This window comes from Carcharhinus amblyrhynchos, chromosome 14 (genome assembly GCF_965287045.1).
Source record: "Carcharhinus amblyrhynchos chromosome 14, sCarAmb.v2.hapA, whole genome shotgun sequence".
NCBI classification, from domain to species: domain Eukaryota; kingdom Metazoa; phylum Chordata; class Chondrichthyes; order Carcharhiniformes; family Carcharhinidae; genus Carcharhinus; species Carcharhinus amblyrhynchos.
The window spans coordinates 5,289,498-5,308,550 of NC_137337.1; the positions used below are offsets into that span (position 1 = coordinate 5,289,498).

The 19,053-nt window shown below is 48.5% G+C and overlaps 1 protein-coding gene across 1 annotated transcript in view; it reads left to right on the top strand.

The window, feature by feature from the left end:
- Positions 1-19,053, top strand: part of LOC145352343 (protein Daple-like) — a 161,085-nt gene that overhangs the window by 103,675 nt on the left and 38,357 nt on the right. Inside the window, exons 4-8 of the mRNA XM_080202099.1 lie at positions 1,650-1,719; positions 7,509-7,567; positions 9,662-9,745; positions 14,162-14,302; positions 16,205-16,392. Coding sequence (XP_080058225.1) covers positions 1,650-1,719; positions 7,509-7,567; positions 9,662-9,745; positions 14,162-14,302; positions 16,205-16,392 — 542 coding nt within the window. The remainder of the gene's footprint in view (positions 1-1,649; positions 1,720-7,508; positions 7,568-9,661; positions 9,746-14,161; positions 14,303-16,204; positions 16,393-19,053) is intronic.

A 19,053-nucleotide genomic window follows, 5' to 3' on the forward strand; every position in this document is an offset into this window, starting at 1 on the left:
GTAATTAAACCCCAGGTCCTGTATGTTTTAAGAGGCAGAGACAGGTGACGGGTTACACATGTAACAGGAACAAGAGGGACTCTCATAACCAACCCCCTCCTCGCCCCTCTCCCCCACCCTATTAACTGATGTTACCATCATCATGATGCCAGCTGTTAACTGATAGCCTTTGGGGTCTCCACATTTAATGAACAAATATCTCAGCAAAACAAATATTTCTTTAAAGATGTTGCGAGAAACAATGAAGGAAGTGAGTTGTAACAACCCCAGTTGATTTTATAATTGGATGGGAAGATCCCAGAATGAACTTGGCTCAAAAGATCCTAACTTTTACTTCTTTTCAATAGAACGTGAAGGATTGCTAATTAGTATTAACAACAAGAAAGAAAGCAATGGATTATGGTACAATAATCCTTTACTCCCCCATTAGTTTAATAATTACACACAGGTTTTAGAATTAATACAAACTGCAAAGTAGATTTTAAGCTACAATGATCTCATTAACACACAACAGTCCTTTATAAGCACACAAGATGACTCTAGTCAGATACACAGTGCACTCTGAACCCAAATCAATGTCTGTAGATTTCTCCTCAGAATCCTCCCCCGCTACCGTCCCTCGATCATTGTTAATGTGAGAGTTTTCAAAAACCACTCCTAAAAACGCACTTTAAAATCATTTCTCACAATAATGCTTTTCCTTAGCAGTCTGCATTCTGAAATCCAGGCCAGGTTTTTCAAATATCCTTTTTAAATAAAACTTCTGCTCCACCTTTAACAATGGATCCAGTCCACGATTTTGCACCAACCCCTTTAGGATTTCTTTGTCCTGTCTGCTGTCCAAGTGATTCACAATTGCTTTAACTCTCAAATCCCAGACTGTATTAAAATGGCATCAGACATTTAATTCACCTCTGAAGGCTGTTGTCTCAATTTAAACCACTGCAATTGCCTCTTTAACGCAGAACACATTGTTTACTCGTCCTTCTGAACAGTACCCTGGTCTCTCTTCTATGAACTTCAGTCATCGTAAACATTCTTTCTGTCCCAGTTTCCTGGTTATCTGGCCTGTAACTAGTTCTTTAGGAAACTTGCACCTTTAAAACCCCCTTCTCCTGTCCAGAATTCAGAGCTGTTCATTCCCCAATATCCTGTATCTAACTGTTCTAGCTTCCAGTTAAAACTGAAGGGAAGCCCTTCCCCCTGGAAAGTGGCCTCCTGTTGCTAAGCAACTATTTATTCTGCATGCCGTAGCCCTCTCTCAGCACAATAGAAACACAAATGGGGCTTAACCAACCCGTGCACGTGCAAACACCTTTGTCCAGCATGAATCTGTCTATAGCTTTTACACTTCCAGGTACAGAAACATGAAATTAGACACAGTTAAAACTGTACCTTATTTGTAACGATTACCCATATAAGTATTAATCCCTTGAAACTATCCTTCCTTGTTTTTTTCTAGCTGAGTATTTACACTGGGGAAAGTATTCATCTTTCTGTTCCCATTCCATCAACTTGAAGAGTAGATTCCGGAGTCATTAAGATGGGATGATGTTGGTGAATATTCGGGATTGCTAAGTAATTATAGGAATGGAAAGTTCACTCCTTTGAAAGTAACCCAGGCATTTCACTGTGTGTTTTATTAACAGGAGTGTCTGCAGCAGTTGGTGGTAATGAGTTTGCCAAATGTACTGATGATTGCAAAAGATCCCCTCTCAGGTGAGTGAGTTCAATCCTTACCCAATGATGGTTCAGTCTCCGGTTTGGTTTTGTCTCCTCTGTTTCCCCCGACCGGGGAGAAGTTCCATTCAGATGACGAGTGTCGGTGGATTTGTGGCCTATCTATAAATAGAACCCATTCTTTATAAGAAAAAGAAAATATTTAAAGTTTTAAATGGTGGTGGGCTTGGAACAGTGTGTACCGCCCATCTCCTCCAGTGCCCTACCCCCAGTCCACCCCTCCCCCCCACCCCACCCCTCACCCCATGCTCAACCCCATCCACCCCTCCCCCACTCTCCACTCACCCCCGTCCCCAATCCACCCCTCCCCCACTCTCCACTCACCCCCGTCCCCAATCCACCCCTCCCCCACTCTCCACTCACCCCCATCCCCAATCCACCCCTCCCCCACTCTCCACTCACCCCCATCCCCAATCCACCCCTCCCCCACTCTCCACTCACCCCCCATCCCCAATCCACCCCTCCCCCACTCTCCACTCACCCCCCATCCCCAATCCACCCCTCCCCCACTCTCCACTCACCCCCATCCCCAATCCACCCCTCCCCCACTCTCCACTCACCCCCGTCCCCAATCCACCCCTCCCCCACTCTCCACTCACCCCCGTCCCCAATCCACCCCTCCCCCACTCTCCACTCACCCCCATCCCCAATCCACCCCTCCCCCACTCTCCACTCACCCCCATCCCCAATCCACCCCTCCCCCACTCTCCACTCACCCCCGTCCCCAATCCACCCCTCCCCCACTCTCCACTCACCCCCATCCCCAATCCACCCCTCCCCCACTCTCCACTCACCCCCATCCCCAATCCACCCCTCCCCCACTCTCCACTCACCCCCATCCAGTTGAAGTGCCCAGTTGACCTGTTGGACTTCCTGGTTTGAGCACAGGTTCACTCGAATGGGGACGATTATTTGAACGACTGGAAATAGTTATAGTTGATAGGATAGGAAAGGATATCATATTTCCACTGGGTGGGGGTGTGTGTGTGGGGGGGTGTTGGGGGGGTGTCCAGGGCAAGGGGACATAAGATTTTTGTTGATGGGTGAATATGGACGGGGGAGTGAATTTACCCGACCTGCCGTGATCTAACTGAGGGGCGTGAGAGGGTCAAGTGAAAGGACTCCTGTTCCTGTGTTCCTTCCTTCCTATCCTTCCAATTGTTTGAACGAGGTCGTTGCTGAGTGTGATTTGGGATTACAGTTTATTCTATAAAAGGTGGGTTTATTTTGGACCAGTCTGGTTACTGATTGTATTTATTTATGTTCGGGAAGGGGGTGCTGGGGAGGAGCCTGATGTTCGCTGTCCACCCCTAGTTTCCTGGGAAGGCAATGACTGGCTCTGGGTGTAGTGACGATGTTACTGGAATAGTAATCCCGGGGCCTGAATTGAGGGGCAGGAAAGTTAGCATCAAGGTCGCGATTGGCCTTGATTATATTGAATAGCAGAGCAGGCCTGAGGGGCTGAATGGCCTGCTCCTGCTGCCTTGAACTCTTCCTACATGGAGTTCAGATTCCACTGTGGCAGTTTGAGAGATTTTGCACAATAACATTTGTAAGTGAAACAAAAAAAAAGAGTTTTGTAAAAATGACCAGACGGTGAAAAACCCAATTACTTGAGTAATCTCCTTTAGAAATGGAAACCTCTTGTTAGTCAGTCAGGGTCTATCCCACAGCAAGGTGGTTGAGCCTTTAAAGTGGCCTCGTATGATACTCGCTTGTAGCAAAACACTGGAAATAAAGTATTGGTTGAATGTTGAGATTGAATCAGCAACTTGCAAGTTCTCAAGCACAGAAAAGGAAATAGCAATCAGATAGAGATCAAAGGCTTCTTTAACCTTCACTCTGACCTACACTTGTTGTTTGACCTCTGCAGGAAACCTCTTGGCTGCCAAGCCTCCTCAGTTTTGCTAACCGTCAAGGTGACATGCTTCCTTCTATTAAAACTAATCAAGAACGATCCCAGCCCTTAAACAGCTGCCAACAATAACTTGATTTATCCCTCACTGTTCTCTAAAATTACTTCCCGTGTGAGCCTGGAAACCAGCGCGTGTGTTTTTCCCCCTCACTGCCCCGGTTGCCGAGCCTGGCTGACCTTCTTCCCACAGAAGGCCAAACTTTCCCTTGTAAATTTGGGACCAGATTTAGGAGATTATTTGAAGGAGACATCCATCATTCGCTTTCGAAACACTTCCTTTCCTCATTAGTCCACCAAATATCTCAGTTGACCGAACGGCTTAGATTTTATTGCACCAACTGGGAGAGAGGGGAAGCTGTTGAGAGGTTAGTTTAGTTTAGCAGGGTGGGAGAGCTTTGCCAATGTTTGTACTGTGAGGTCCCTCAGTGGGATTCTGAATGTTTTTGTTAGTTTAACATTTGCTCTAGTCTTTTTTTTTGTAAACGTTGGATTTAATAGTAGGAAAGTTTTCATCACTCGGAGTTTAACCTTCCAAAGTGACAGCCTTCTGTGACAGTGAAAGGTGAAGAGAGTCAATAAAATCAAACAGCTGCAAACCTGAAATGAAAACAGAAAGTGCTGGAAAATCTCAGCAGGTCTGGCAGTCTCTGTGGAGACAGAGAAACAGGCCAGAATTTTACTGCCACGCCTGTCCAGGAATCGGGAAAGGCGAGGCTCGCAGAATTCTCCATTGGCCTTGGTGGGGGGGGATCTTTACAAGCCTTGCCTGTAACATACCGGCCGCAGAGTTAGCGAGTTGAGTCTAATGTGGAACTTTATAATTTAAAATGATACAATAGTGAAATCACAGGAGAAAATGCTGGAAAATCTCAGCGGGTCTGGCAGCATCTGTAAGGAGAGAAAAGAGCTGACGTTTCGAGTCCAGATGACCCTTTGTCAAAGGTAAAAGGCACAGAAAGTGGGAGATGTTTACACTGTAGGCGGAGGGAAGATGAGTCATAGCCATAGAAAGCGGGGAAAGGCTGCTAATGGCAGCCCACAGAGAGGTGTGAATGGCCAAACAGCAGAGAGACTGAAATCAGAGGGTAAAGCGTGAGAGATGAAGATGTTGGGGGAGGGGGGAGATGCGTGGGAGAGAGATAGAATTGAGAGGTGAAATTCACAGTATAACAAAGAAATACCATTTCTACACACCTCTCCTTTCCATTTAAAACTAATGAGTGGAAAATGTTTTGTCGATGTATTACGGTTTGTGTCTGCCTCATTACACAGAGACAGGGTGTCCAATCTCTTTGAGTTACGACAGTGGACCCTCCCCATGGTTTATTAGCTTTGCTCACTCTATATATGGAAGCTTCTAGCCTGTGGGCGAGAATAGAGCCGATGTTTGGAGTCTGTTTAGAGGCCCTCTCTGTCCCCTCAGGTGGGTGTGAAGGGTCCCTCGGTTCGAAGAGCAGCGGCAGCAGGGTCCTGGACAGACTTTATTCCATAGCCAACATCACAACAACTAAATGATCTTGCCCTCCCCTCACTGCTGTTAGTGGGAGATTACTGTGTGCATGAAGATTGCTACAACCCCCACATCTCAAACATGAACGCATTTCAGAAATACTTTATTGGTTGTAGAGACTCTTAGGACTTGTTAAGATTCCCAAATGCTCTGTATAAATGTAAGACTTTAATTAACCACTTATAAAGACTTTAATCTAATTGAGGTGGGCTTGTTAGAATATGAGCTCCCTGATTAAGGGCCCCTGGGCCTAGCGAGACATTCCATCCACAAGTCCAGACAGTGGGTGATCGACAGGGTCGTCCAACCTGACTGTCTGCCCATCTACCGCAGCTGTATTCGTGGTTGGGTGTCCCTGGAGAGGGAGCATGTGGTATCCGAGGGCACAGTTGATGATGCCTTCCATGCCCGCTGGGCACCGCAGGGGTGTATTGTTGACCCCCCCCCTTAATCACATTTTAATTTGGTGTTTTAAGTTTCCTTTCCGCTTTGTCTTTTGTTTTGGACGGTTCCCCTCCTTTTAGGGAGCTGCCCCGTTGAGTTGTTCTTAAGTTAAGTTGATTTTGTTTATTTGGTTGGACACAAGAAGATGTCCAATCAGGGAGCCTCTTGCTTTGTATTTAACCAGGAGTGGCAGTTCCTCTGGCACTCCGAGTGTAGGTTGCGAACTGGAAGCACTCTGTATGCTGATGTCAGATTTGTAAATAGAGGGATTTTGATGGAGGGACTCCTGCCTCCGAGGACTTATTGCACCATTGATCATGGCTGAGACAGAGACTAGAATTCTCCGGCCGTTCACACCCCACTGCCAGAGAGGACGGAGAATTTGGCACTCAGCCATAGCAGCGGGCCAGGAGAATCCCCCTGGTGTAACGGCCAGGAGAATCCCCCTGGTGTGACGGCCAGGAGAATCCCCCTGGTGTAACGGCCAGGAGAATCCCCCTGGTGTGACGGCCAGGAGAATCCCCCTGGTGTAACAGTCAGGAGAATCCCCCTGGTGTGACGGCCAGGAGAATCCCCCTGGTGTAACAGTCAGGAGAATCCCCCTGGTGTAACAGTCAGGAGAATCCCCCTGGTGTAACAGTCAGGAGAATCCCCCTGGTGTGACGGCCAGGAGAATCCCCCTGGTGTAACAGTCAGGAGAATCCCCCTGGTGTAACAGTCAGGAGAATCCCCCTGGTGTAACAGTCAGGAGAATCCCCCTGGTGTAACAGTCAGGAGAATCCCCCTGGTGTAACAGTCAGGAGAATCCCCCTGGTGTGACGGCCAGGAGAATCCCCCTGGTGTAACAGTCAGGAGAATCCCCCTGGTGTGACGGCCAGGAGAATCCCCCTGGTGTAACAGTCAGGAGAATCCCCCTGGTGTGACGGCCAGGAGAATCCCCCTGGTGTAACAGTCAGGAGAATCCCCCTGGTGTGACGGCCAGGAGAATCCCCCTGGTGTAACGGTCAGGAGAATCCCCCTGGTGTGACGGTCAGGAGAATCCCCCTGGTGTAACGGCCAGGAGAATCCCCCTGGTGTAACGGGCAGGAGAATCCCCCTGGTGTAACGGGCAGGAGAATCCCCCTGGTGTGACGGCCAGGAGAATCCCCCTGGTGTAACAGTCAGGAGAATCCCCCTGGTGTGACGGTCAGGAGAATCCCCCTGGTGTAACGGCCAGGAGAATCCCCCTGGTGTAACGGGCAGGAGAATCCCCCTGGTGTAACGGGCAGGAGAATCCCCCTGGTGTAACGGGCAGGAGAATCCCCCTGGTGTAACAGTCAGGAGAATCCCCCTGGTGTGACGGCCAGGAGAATCCCCCTGGTGTAACAGTCAGGAGAATCCCCCTGGTGTGACGGTCAGGAGAATCCCCCTGGTGTAACGGCCAGGAGAATCCCCCTGGTGTAACGGGCAGGAGAATCCCACTGGTGTAACGGCCAGGAGAATCCCCCGGTGTAACGGCCAGAAGAATCCCCCTGGTGTAACGGGCAGGAGAATCCCCCTGGTGTAACAGTCAGGAGAATCCCCCTGGTGTGACGGGCAGGAGAATCCCCCTGGTGTGACGGTCAGGAGAATCCCCCTGGTGTAACGGGCAGGAGAATCCCCCTGGTGTAACAGTCAGGAGAATCCCCCTGGTGTGACGGGCAGGAGAATCCCCCTGGTGTGACAGGCAGGAGAATCCCACTGGTGTAACGGGCAGGAGAATCCTGCCCAGACTGTATCACCCGGTTGATAATTGTGTCTCTGTTTTCAATCTGAAGTGACTGGGCAGTAATCAAATTTCACCGTTATTTTTACATGTTTGCAGCGCGGTTTTGGTAAGTGTCCCAGGCTAAAGCTTTCTCCCCTTTGTGTCTGCTACAGGAAAGAGTATGGATGAGATGAAGAAGATGCTGTTACTCATGCTGGGATGTGCTGTTCAGGTAAACGGTGATTCTAATAAACCTGGAGGAGGGTAACAAAACGGGGTTTAAGCGCCAGTGAGCTTCTGAGCTCAGAGGTGATCCTCCGAATGATGTCTGCACCTGTAATGTGGAACTTCCTGTACAGGGCGGAATTCTCCCATCCACGGGAATCGTAGCGGGCGGGACAGGAAAGGTCCATTGGCCTCGGGCAGGATTTTCCAGTCTTGGGGTGGACGTGGCTGGAAAATTCCACCCAGTCTCAGAACCAGGAATTTCAGGACCGAGGCGGTGCCCGATTCCCAACCATTCCAAATTTCCTGTCAGGTGGTTTGGGTCAAGCCAGGTTGAGGAGGGTTAAAGGTCACTGAGTGCACGGGAATGGAGTGCGGAAGATGCAGTCCAGCACCACACTGCGGCGTCCAGCCAAATTGTCCAGCTGAGATACTTAGTTTTATTCTTCTCAGTTAAAATTGAGTAAAATAGAAATAAATTGTCTGATGAGGAAAGGTTGGGAAGGCTGGAGTTTAGAAGAGTGAAGGGTGACTTGACTGAAATAGGATTCTGAATGGTATTGAGCCGGTGGAAAGTGTGTTTCCTCTGGGGGCTGAGTCCAGAACTAGAGGGGGGGGGGGGCATTGTTTAAAATTAGGAGACACCCTCATGGGTCAGAGATAAGGAGAACCTTTTTCCTCTCAGGGGGTTGTGAGACTTTGGAACTCTCTGGAGGCTTGTGGGGGGTGGTGGTCACTGAATATTTTTAAGATTAAAGGTACCGAGATAGATTATGTTAGGGAACCTGGTTGTCTGGGGTAGATGAGAATGTAGAACTTGAAACACGGGCAGATCAGCCACAGCCTTATCAAATGGCAGAGTAAGCTCGAGGGGCCGAATGGTCTACTTCTGCTCCTATTTTGTGTGTCTGATGCATTAGACATTCTAACAACGCCTGGTTTTTGGACAGAGGGGTTTGAGAGACACTGGAATGTGTTAATGTTTTAGCTGGGATGTGGAGTGTACAAGAAAGAAATTGGAGGTTGGAGCGCTCTTACATTATTTCTCATCTGATAGGATGAGAAACTGCGTGAAGAAACCTAAATTGTAATAGATTCCTAATCCTGGGGAAGGTTTATACACCCGCTGTGAACCTCCGTGGGACGGGACTCCAACTGTACCCAAGCTTCACCCATATTCCTGCAGTAACTTGTAATTCCCGTCCACAGGATCCTAATGTCTAACATCAGAGAACGAGACCATTCAGCCCACTGTGCCCATGGTAGCTCTTTGAAAGAGCTATCCAATCAATCCCACTCTGCCTTTTATGAAAAGTTAATTCATGGCAGGTGGGCCTCGCTGGCGAGGGTGGCACTTATTGCCCATCCCTAGTTGCCCTGGAGAAGGTGGTGGAGAGCTGCCTTCTGGAACCTGTGGCGTAGGTACACCCCCAGTGCTGTTAGGGAGGGGAGATCCAGGATTTTGACCCAGTGACAGCGAAGGAACGGCCGATATATTTCCAAGTCAGGATGGTGAGTGAGCTGGAGGGGAACCTCAGGGTGGCGGTGTTCCCCTTGGTGTTTGCCTCATTAACACGGCTCCCGCTGGACAGAACTGGCCGGAGAGGCAGAGGAACCAGACCTGCCTGGACTGGGGAATTGGACACGATCCCTTCCTGGTCTGCTGCATGGTGCTGCAGCCTCCCCGGAGTAATGTCTCACTCGCTTTCAGATGGGATCGTACTGTGCATTGGAGAAGGGGAAGTTCAGATGCAAACGGGATCTGTGGTCAGCGGGAGAGAACGCTAGAATCTTTGGGATGAGCCGGGGTTTTGTGTTCCCTTCCCTGCTGAGTTTAATGGAAGCTGGTTTGTTCTGTCCGTCCCTGGATGGATGAGCTGCCGGGTTGAGGTATTGGGAATGTCGAACTGGAATCTTCTCCAGGTCCTGTTGTGTGTGAGCAGGAGTGGGCGAGCGAACAGCGTGCCCGCGTGCCTGTTCCATTTCATCGGGGTTAAATGTTTCAGGCGTTGATAAAAATTTCTATTCCCAGTAACCTGAACGTACGCTCTCCCCCGCTCTCCCTCCTCTGCCCTCCCTCCACCACCCACTCACCCCACAGTGTGAACGGAAGGAAGAATTCATCGAGAGAATCAAGCAGCTGGACATTACAACCCAGACGGCCATTGTCGCCCACATTCAGGAGGTGAGTCAGTGTGAAACCCCCTCTTCTGATCCTATGTTTGATTCTGGTGTGGCGATCGGAATTGTACATTACCAGAAGGATGTGGAGGCTTCGGAGAGGGTACAGAAGAGGTTGACCAGGACGTTGCCTGGTCTGGAGGGTATTAGCAATGAGGAGAGGTTGGATACACTCAGTTTGTTCTCACTGGAATGACGGAGGTTAAGGGGTGACCTGACAGGGGTTTACAAGATTATGCGTGGCACGGGCAGAGTGGATAGTTAGATGCTCTCTCCTAGGGTAGAAAAGTCAAGCACTGGGACATAGGTTTAAGGTGTGTGGGGAAAAGTTTAGAGGAGATGTGTGAGGCAAGTTTTTACACAGAGGGGTGAATGTCTGTAACACGCTGCCCGGGGAGGTGGTGGGAACAGGTACAATAGAGGCATTCAGGGGGCAACTAGAAATTGTAGAGTTTACACACTCTCCCCGTGCCTGCATGGGTTTCCTCTGGGTGCTCTGGTTTCCTCCCACAATCCAAAAGTCGTGCTGATTGGGTGCATTGGCCATGCTAAATTCTCCCTCAGTGTACCCAAACAGGCGCCGGTGTGTGACAACGAGGGGATTTTCACAGCAACTGTTTTAAAAGTTTACTTATTAATCAGAAGTAAGGCTGACATTCACACTGCAGTGAAATTACTGTGAAATTGCCCTAGTCGCCGCACTCCAGCGCCTGTTTGGGTCGATGCACCCTAACCAGCTCGACTTTCAGATGCAATGTTAACGTAAACCTATTTGTGACACTAATAAATAAACTTAAACTTTGTTTGTGCTGAACTCTGAATCATTTGCATGTCCTCCTGTCATTAAAATGCATCTCAACCGCCCAGAGTGATTGAGTTCAAGTTCCTCTCCCGAGATTTAGCTGTAATCTGGTCTTTGTGCTACTGCTGTTTGCAGAACTGTCTTCTGTACACCAACCATCTCCCCAGTGCCCCCTCTGTCTGCCTGTCCGTCACCATATCAGTGTGCTGGGGGGCAGTTTGTGTTTTCTTTCCACCTGATCCTGTAGTTTTCAGTTCTGACAGGCCGTGTGCGTTTCCCCGCCGTGAGAGCGGTGGTTTAAACATCGGTCCCTGTATCTCCACGGCAATGTCGACGAGATACCAATCAGCAGCGTCAGATTACAAAACCAACTTTCAAAAATAGCCAGTCAGCGAGTGTAGGCCGATCGGTGTGTCTTCCCTCAAACCAGTCTGCAGAGAAGGGAGGATGTGACCCCTCCCAGCTGTGTTTCCCATTCACCCCCCCGTGTCTGCCCCCACCCCCCCCCACTGCTCCTGAAGATTATCAGTGGTCTCCCACCCTCACTCTGAGCAATCTGCCTCCTCACTGCGTCTCACTGTGTTCACGTTGAGGCTCGTAGCCTCACTGACCATTGTTAGTAGTTACAGATCCCTGCAGCACTCAGAGAGGCCATTCAGCCCATCTCTTTCCTTTTAGATTCATTCAGCAGCGCACCCCCCCCCCGATCAGGGCCGTAAAGTTTTTATTTACTTTCTGGTGTAAATCCAATTTCTTTCTGAGAATTGCCACTCGATTTGCCCCCGTCACCAATCCAGACGCTACTCATCGTTCACCCACGTCACAGGCTGTGAACTCGGTGGACTGGCCATGCTAAATTACCCCTGAGGTCCCAAGGTGTGCAGGTTAGATGGATTAAGCCTGGGAAGTGTGTGGGGGTTCACAGGGATAGGGCAGGGGAGAGGGCCTCTGGGTCAGATACTCTGTCTGAGAGTCAGTGCAGATGTGATGGGCCAAAGGGCCTCTCCTGCACTGTAGGGATTCAATGATCTCCCACAGGTCACAACCTGAACCGTTACCTGACTTTCTCTTTATACAGATGTTGCCAGTGTATTCAATCTAAGAATTTCCAGCATTTTGTACTTGTATTTAATTCTTATCTTCCTCCTACAATGTAAAGGGAATTTTAAAAATCATCCCTCCCTGATTATGAAGCTTTGAGGATTTTGTACTGGGTTACCAACTGTGACTAGATGTATTCCTGGAGGTTTTATCACATGACTTGCTCCAGCTGTGAGTCGGCCAATTCATCCATCCATTGGCCTTCCTACACGAACATTAAAAAGAACAAAGTTTATTTATTAGCCGCAAGTAAGGCTTACAATAACGCTGCAGTGAAGTTACTGTGAAAATCCCCTAGTCGCCGCACTCTGGCGTCTGTTCGGGTTACACTGAGGGAGAATTTAGCACGGCCGATGCACCCGAACCAGCACATCTTTCAGACTGTGGGAGGGAACCGGAGCACCCGGAGGAAACCCACGCAGACACGGGGAGAATGTGCAAACTCCACACAGACAGTGACCCAAGCCGGGAATCGAACCCAGGTTCCTGGCGCTGAGAGGCAGCAGCGCGAACCCACTGTGCCACTAAAATAAAACTGGAAAGCAAAGAGACTCATTATTGCAATGGATGAGGCTTGCCTATTTTCCCATTTTCAATATTTTTATAGCTGGGAAAGAGAAATGTTCAGAGAAAGTAATTTTTAAAGACTTTATCTTTTTAAGGTCCCTGTTACATTTCTCCGGGGATGCACAGAGCAGTGTCCTGGAGGTTGATCCACTATTTCCAGGAGACCGTGGGTTAATCCTGGAGAGTTGGCGACCCTGTCGAGCGGTGCCCCAGCCCTGAACCCGAGTGATGATGCAAATGATCATTCCTTTTTGTTGTAATTGATGGTCTAGCTTTTGACTTAAAACTTGGGTGGACTCTGCAGGATTCCTAAGATTGCGTGTAATTCTTTCAAAATACAGTAAATTCTCACTTAAAATAAAATCAAAATACTGCGGGCGCTGGAATCTGAAACAAAAAGAGAAAAAGCTCTGACAGTGTCTGTGGAGAGAGAATAGAGCCAACGTTTCGAGATTGGAGGACACTTCATCAGAGCTCAGAATCATCGAATACCTACAGTGCAGAAGGAGGCCACTCAGCCCATTGAGTCTGCACCAACCGCAGTCCCACCCAGGCTCTATCTCTATAACCCCAAATATTTGTCCTGTTAATCCCCCTGACATTAAGGGGCAATCTTAGCATGGCCAAGCAACCTAACCCACACACCTTTGGACTGTGGGAGCAAACTGGAGCACCCGAGGAAACCCACCCAGATATGGGGAGAATGTGCAAACTCCGCCAGGGTCCCTGGCGTTGTGAGGCAGCAGTGCTAACCACTGTGCCGCTAGCAAAGAAAATGAAACAAGATGTATGCTTTGAGGGTGGAAGGGGGATGGGGCTGTCAAAGAGCAAAGGGAAATGGAAAGCAGTTAGTGTGGACAGGACGAAGGAGACCATCGGGAATTCTGTCGGAGAGAAGAGAGAACTTCTTCAGTGAAGGCATTCCTGGAAGGGGAGTGGCAGTGAGTTAAACACTGGATAAAAGCAAAATACTGCGATGCCGGGATATATCACTTTACTTAATATAGTTACATTCCTGAAAAGTGCAACTTTAAATAAACTAAATAAATAAAGTAAATATCAAATCAGTTTGCAATCAATGTCAAAGCTTTAGTTGGGTTTATTAGGATCCTTTCCATTTGGAAAAAGTTTAAGTCATTGAACTGTTTAAATACTTTACTGATTGACTATATTTGTAACTGAAATAACTTGTAAAATAAGAGAAGTGTAAAAATGTGCTAACATTTGTAGTTGCAATAGGAGGCGATGGTGCAGTGGTATTTTCACTGTTCTAATAATCCAGATAACCAGAGTAATGTTCTGGGGACCCGGATTCAAATCCCAGCACAGCAGATATTGGAATTTGGATTCAATTAAAAAAAACCCGGAATTAAAAATGACCGTGAAACCACTGTCGGAAAAACCCGTCTGGATCACTGATGTCCTTTAGGGAAGGAAATCTGCCGTCCTTACCTGGTCTGGACTACGTGTGACTCCAGACCCACTGCGATGTGGTTGGCTCTTAAATTCCCCTTTGATACGGCAGAGCGAGCCAGTCCGTTAAAGGGCAGTTGCAGATGGGGAATGAATGGGGGCCACTCAACAACACTCACATTTTATTTGATTTATTATTGTCACGTGTATTAACATACACCAAAAAGTATTGTTTCTTGCGCGCTATACAGAAAAAGCATACTGTTCATAGAGAAAGAAAGGAGAAGGTGCAGGATGTAGTGTCACAGTCATAGCTAGGGTGTAGAGAAAGATCAACTCAATGTAAGGTAGGTCCATTCACATCCAATGAATGAATTAAAAAAAGCTTCACTAGCCAGAGACAGATTAGAATGTGGAACTCACTACAACAAGGAGGCGTTGAGGCGAGGAGTACTCATGGGGAAAGGGAGAAAGGAATAGAATGCTCCACTCTGTTGTTGTAAAGACTCGATGTAACTTCCTGCTTCACCCTGGCAGATCACCCAAAACCAGGAGAATGTGTTTGACCTTCAGTGGATGGAGCTGACAGAGATGCCTGCAGAAGATCTGGAGACTCTGTCTCGGTCAATGGTCTTCCATCTGAAGAGGCTTCTAGAAGACAGGGATGAATACTCAGAGGTAAAAATATTCACTCAAACCAAGCTACAAGGTCAGCCATCATCCAATGGGATGAGCCTGTGTGGAGGGATATGGTCCTCGGACGGGTAGGGGGATTTAGTTCAGTCGGACAGCATGGTCGGTGCTTGGAGGGCCGGAGGGCCTCTTCCTGTGCTGTCATTTTCTTTGTTCTTTGATTTTAGCACCTCTATCAAATCTCCTCTCAGCTGACCTTCTGTGAGGAGGACAGCCCCAGCTTCTCCAATCTAGCAATGCCGCTGATGTTTCTCATTCCGAGAACCAATCTTGTAAATCTTTTCTACAATCTCTCCGATGCTTTCATATCCTTCCTAATGAATTGGGTCCAGTACTCCAGCTGAGACTGAACCAGTGTTTTATAAAGGTTCACCACAACTTCCTTGCTCTTATATATACTCTGTCCCCATTCATGAAGGTCAGAATCCAGGATGCCTTATAGAGCAAGTTAAATACTGGGCCTAATACCAACCGCTGGGGTATCTCCTTACTTCTGAACTGAAACTCAACTCTTCACCGCTAATCTCTGCTTCCTATTACTCAGCTCTTGCCCTGCTTACCCTGTATCTGTCAGACCTGCTGATGAGCCTGTCATGTGGCACTTTAGTGAACGCCTTTTGAAAATCCATATTACACCACATCAAACACACAATCATCATCAACACTGTTACCGCATCAAAATACTCATTCACCATCACCATCGGCCTACAACAAATCCAGGCTGGATTTCCTGCATTAATCTACGTAAGTACCTGTGGATTTGGTTCCAGCTTATTATCGTTTTCAAAGGTTTTCCCACAATGAGGTTAAACTGACTGTAATCATTGGACTTACCTCGCGCCGATGTGTAATTCTCCAGTCCGCCGGCACCATCCCTGTGCCTAAGGAGGATCGGGAGATTATGGTCAGGTTTTACAACTCTAGTTTGCTTAAGTTGTGGTCTTATTTTAGTAAATCTACCCTGTACACTGACCACTGCATCCAGGGCTCAGTGTTCCAGCTGTGGTCTCAGCAGGGCTTGGATAAGCTGAAACATCTACATAAGAACATAAGAAATAGGAGCAGGGGTAGGCCATCTAGCCCTTCGAGCCTGCCCCGCCATTCAATAAGATCATGGCTGATCTGAAGTGGCTCAGTTCCACATTCCTGCTTTCTCCCCATATCCCTTAATTCCCTTGTCTACCAAAAATCTATGTACCCGTGACTTAAATATGTTCAGCGAGGCAGCCTCCACCACTTCAACGGGCAGAGAATTCCAGAGATTCACCACCCTTTGAGTGAAGAAGTTCTTCCTCAACTCCGTTCTAAACTGCCCCCCCCCCCCCTCTTATCTTGAGGCTGTGCCCCCTAGTCCTACTGTCCTTTCTGAGCGGGAAGAATCTCTCTACCTCTACCCTATCCATCCCCTTCATTATCTTATACGTCTCTATAAGATCCCCCCTCATCCTTCTAAACTCCAGTGAGTACAGACCTAGTCTATTTAGTCTCTCTTCATAGTCCAACCCCCTCATCTCCGGTATCAGCCTAGTGAACCTCCTCTGCACTCCCTCCAAGGCCAAAATATCCTTCCGCAAGTGCAGCGACCAAAACTGCACACAGTACTCCAGCTGCGGCCTCACCAGTGCCCTGTACAGCTGCAGCAAGACCTCCCTGCTTTTATATTCTATCCCCCTCGCTATGAAGGCCAGCATCCCATTCGCAAATAGACTCACTTACTCTAGACCGTGAACTGGAAAGGCTGGTGTTCCAAACCATTATTTGTGGACATGCTCATGACATTGAAGTGGTTTCGGTGCCAAGATTGCCAAGTCTCTTTGGATCTTGGACCTTGGCCTCAGCTGAACAAAGATTGTGATTCTCGCTAATGTTTTCTTTCCGCTTTGGCAGGTGATTGTCGAGCTGACCCAGGAGCGAGACTACCTCCAGGTTCAGCAACAGCTCCCCAGTCCCGTCAAGTCCTCGAGCCCTGAATACTCAGCCAGTCCCAATGGGAACCTCAGCAAAGAGGAGCGGCAGCACCTCGCGGTGGAGCTGGCTGACACCAAGGCGAAACTCAGGAGGATCAGACAAGAGCTGTTAGTATCCACGGGGTCTTGCCCCTGGAGTAGTGAGGGGGTGGCACACTCACTGCTCCATCAGAAAGTCACCAATTCAATCCTCACTCCGGAGACTAGAGCCGAGAATCTCGGCTGACAGTTTCCAGATGATCTCCCAGGAAAGGTTCGGTGGAGATGAGCGGGGAAAGTTTATACACGGATAGTACTGGAACGGACTGGCAAGCGAGGTGGTTGTGGTTGATACGTTACCCACATTTAAGACTTATCTGGATAGACATATGAATGGACAGGGAATAGGGGGATACAGGCGGTTGGTTCCAGATAGGACAACATGATCAGCAGAGAAGAGCCAGGGGGCCTGTTCCTGTGCTTTACTCTTCTTTGTTCTTTTGATACTGTACTAACGTCAATACCACAGACACCAGTGAATAGTTAAAGGCCATCTGCTTCCTGCGACCTGCTCCAAAGATCCCGAACACAGTGTGTGTCACACCTTTGACATTCTCCACCTGAAACAATGAGATGTCCTGGAATAGGTTCAAAGGCCAGTATTTATCCGGGAGATGCTCGAACCCTGTCCAAGAAAAGGCACTGGCCAGAATTTTACCCTTCCCCGCCCCCGGGTTTATAGTGGGGGAGAGGGGGCTGTAAAATCCTTTGGATCATCTTCCCACCAGCCTCCCACTTTCGCAGGAGGAGTTCCGGGGGAGGGATTGGCCTAAAAAGTAACACTGATGCAGCCTGGGGTGGGAGGAGGGAGAGGGGCCTTTATCAAGAGCCCCCTTTTTAACATCAGGCATCCCTGATCCCCAAAACTTCCCCGGGGTGCTTCCCCCTGCCCCCTACTGACCCTCAGCCTCTCCATTAACATCCTCATCCGGATCGCTGCTCCCCAGAGTCACCCACCTGATGAAGGAGCAGCGCTCCGAAAGCTCGTGATTCCAAATAAACCTGTTGGACATTAACCTGGTGTTGTGAGAGGTCATACTGTGCCCACCCCAGTCCCAACACTGGCACAGAAATCATAGAAACCCTACAGTGCAGAAAGAGGCCATTTGGCCCATTGGGTCTGCACTGACCACAATCCCACCCATTCCCTACCCCCATATCCCTCCATATTTACCTGCTAATCCCTCTAACCTACACACCTCAGGACACTAAGGGGCAATTTTAGCATGGCCAATCAACCTAACCCGTGCATCTTTGGACGTGGCACCTCCCCATTGTAACAGCTTTTAGCAGTTTTATGCTTCGATATGTCAGGTAAGGTGCTATATAAATGCAAATTCCTGCTGTCGTAGATCTTGTTACCGTTAGTAATTCAGTACGGGCGCCCGAGACTGTTCACAGTGGTAATGTTGGCTCCTGGAAAATGATAATGTTAAGTGGGAGGTTTGGCCCTGGTTCGATGTTGTGAATAGTCTGGAGTTCATTGTCTATGGTATCGAGTTACAGGTATTTACACAGTCCAATTCCCATTGGCTAAAGACTGCAGAGAAACCCACACAAGAAGCCCAGCTTCTGTTCACCTGATTACAAAGAGATTGCAAATACAGTGAGAGCTGTAATTTACACATTCCCCATCGCTCACGTAAGCTGCCAAACGGCCAAACTCTCCAAAATGCCGCATGTTTTGTTGGCGTAATCACCTCCACATTGTACACCGCCCAGTGCGGTTACAAAGCCAGCACCTGCTCACTGTCCACAGCGATGGGGGTTCATATCCAGGCAAATCTCCAGAGGTATGATGGTGGAAGGTTTTGGAGTCAGCTGTCTGAAAAGAGTTCTGGCCTCAGACAGAGCATATAAAGCACAGACAGTTTACAGATTACTGATTAGAATGCGAGTCCTTACACCTAACCTGCTGTGGAAAGACTCTTCCCGCTCAAAAAAGACAGTAGGACTAGGGGGCACAGCCTCAAGATAAAAGGGGGGCGGTTTAGAACGGAGTTGAGGAGGAACTTCTTCACTCAAAGGGTGGTGAATCTCTGGAATTCTCTGCCCGTTGAAGTGGTGGAGGCTGCCTCGCTAAATATTTTTAAGACGCGGGTTGATGGGTTTTTGATAAGAGAGGGGATTAAGGGTTATGGGGAGAGGGCGGGAATGTGGAACTGAGCCACAACAGATCAGCCATGATCTTATTGAATGGCGGGGCAAGCTCGAAGGGCTAGATGGCCTTCTCCTGCTCCTATTTCTTATGTTCTTATGTTCTTATGTTCAAGTCCTAAAGATCACGGGCATTCAGCCTCTGACCTTCGGGTAAGCGTTCTCCAAGGCGGCCTTCACGACACACGACAGCACAGAGTCGCTGAGCAGAGACTGATAGCCAAGTTCCACACACATGAGGACGGTCTCAACCGGGATCTTGTGTTCATGTCGCACTGTCTGTAACCCCCGTGACTTGCCTGGGTTTGCAAAACCTCACTTACTGTACTGTCTGGAGACAATACACATCTCTTTAACCTGTGATCAGTGCTCCTTCCACTCACATTGTCGGCCACTTTAGGACTTGAACAGCAGGTTAGGTGTAAAGATTTGCATTCTAATCAGTAATCTCTAAACTGTCTGTGCTTTATATGCTCTGTCTGAGGCCAGAACTCTCCTGACGAAGGGGCTAACCCTGAAAGCTAGTGAGTTTACTATCAAATAAATCTTACAATGTGATGTTAAACAGGAAAG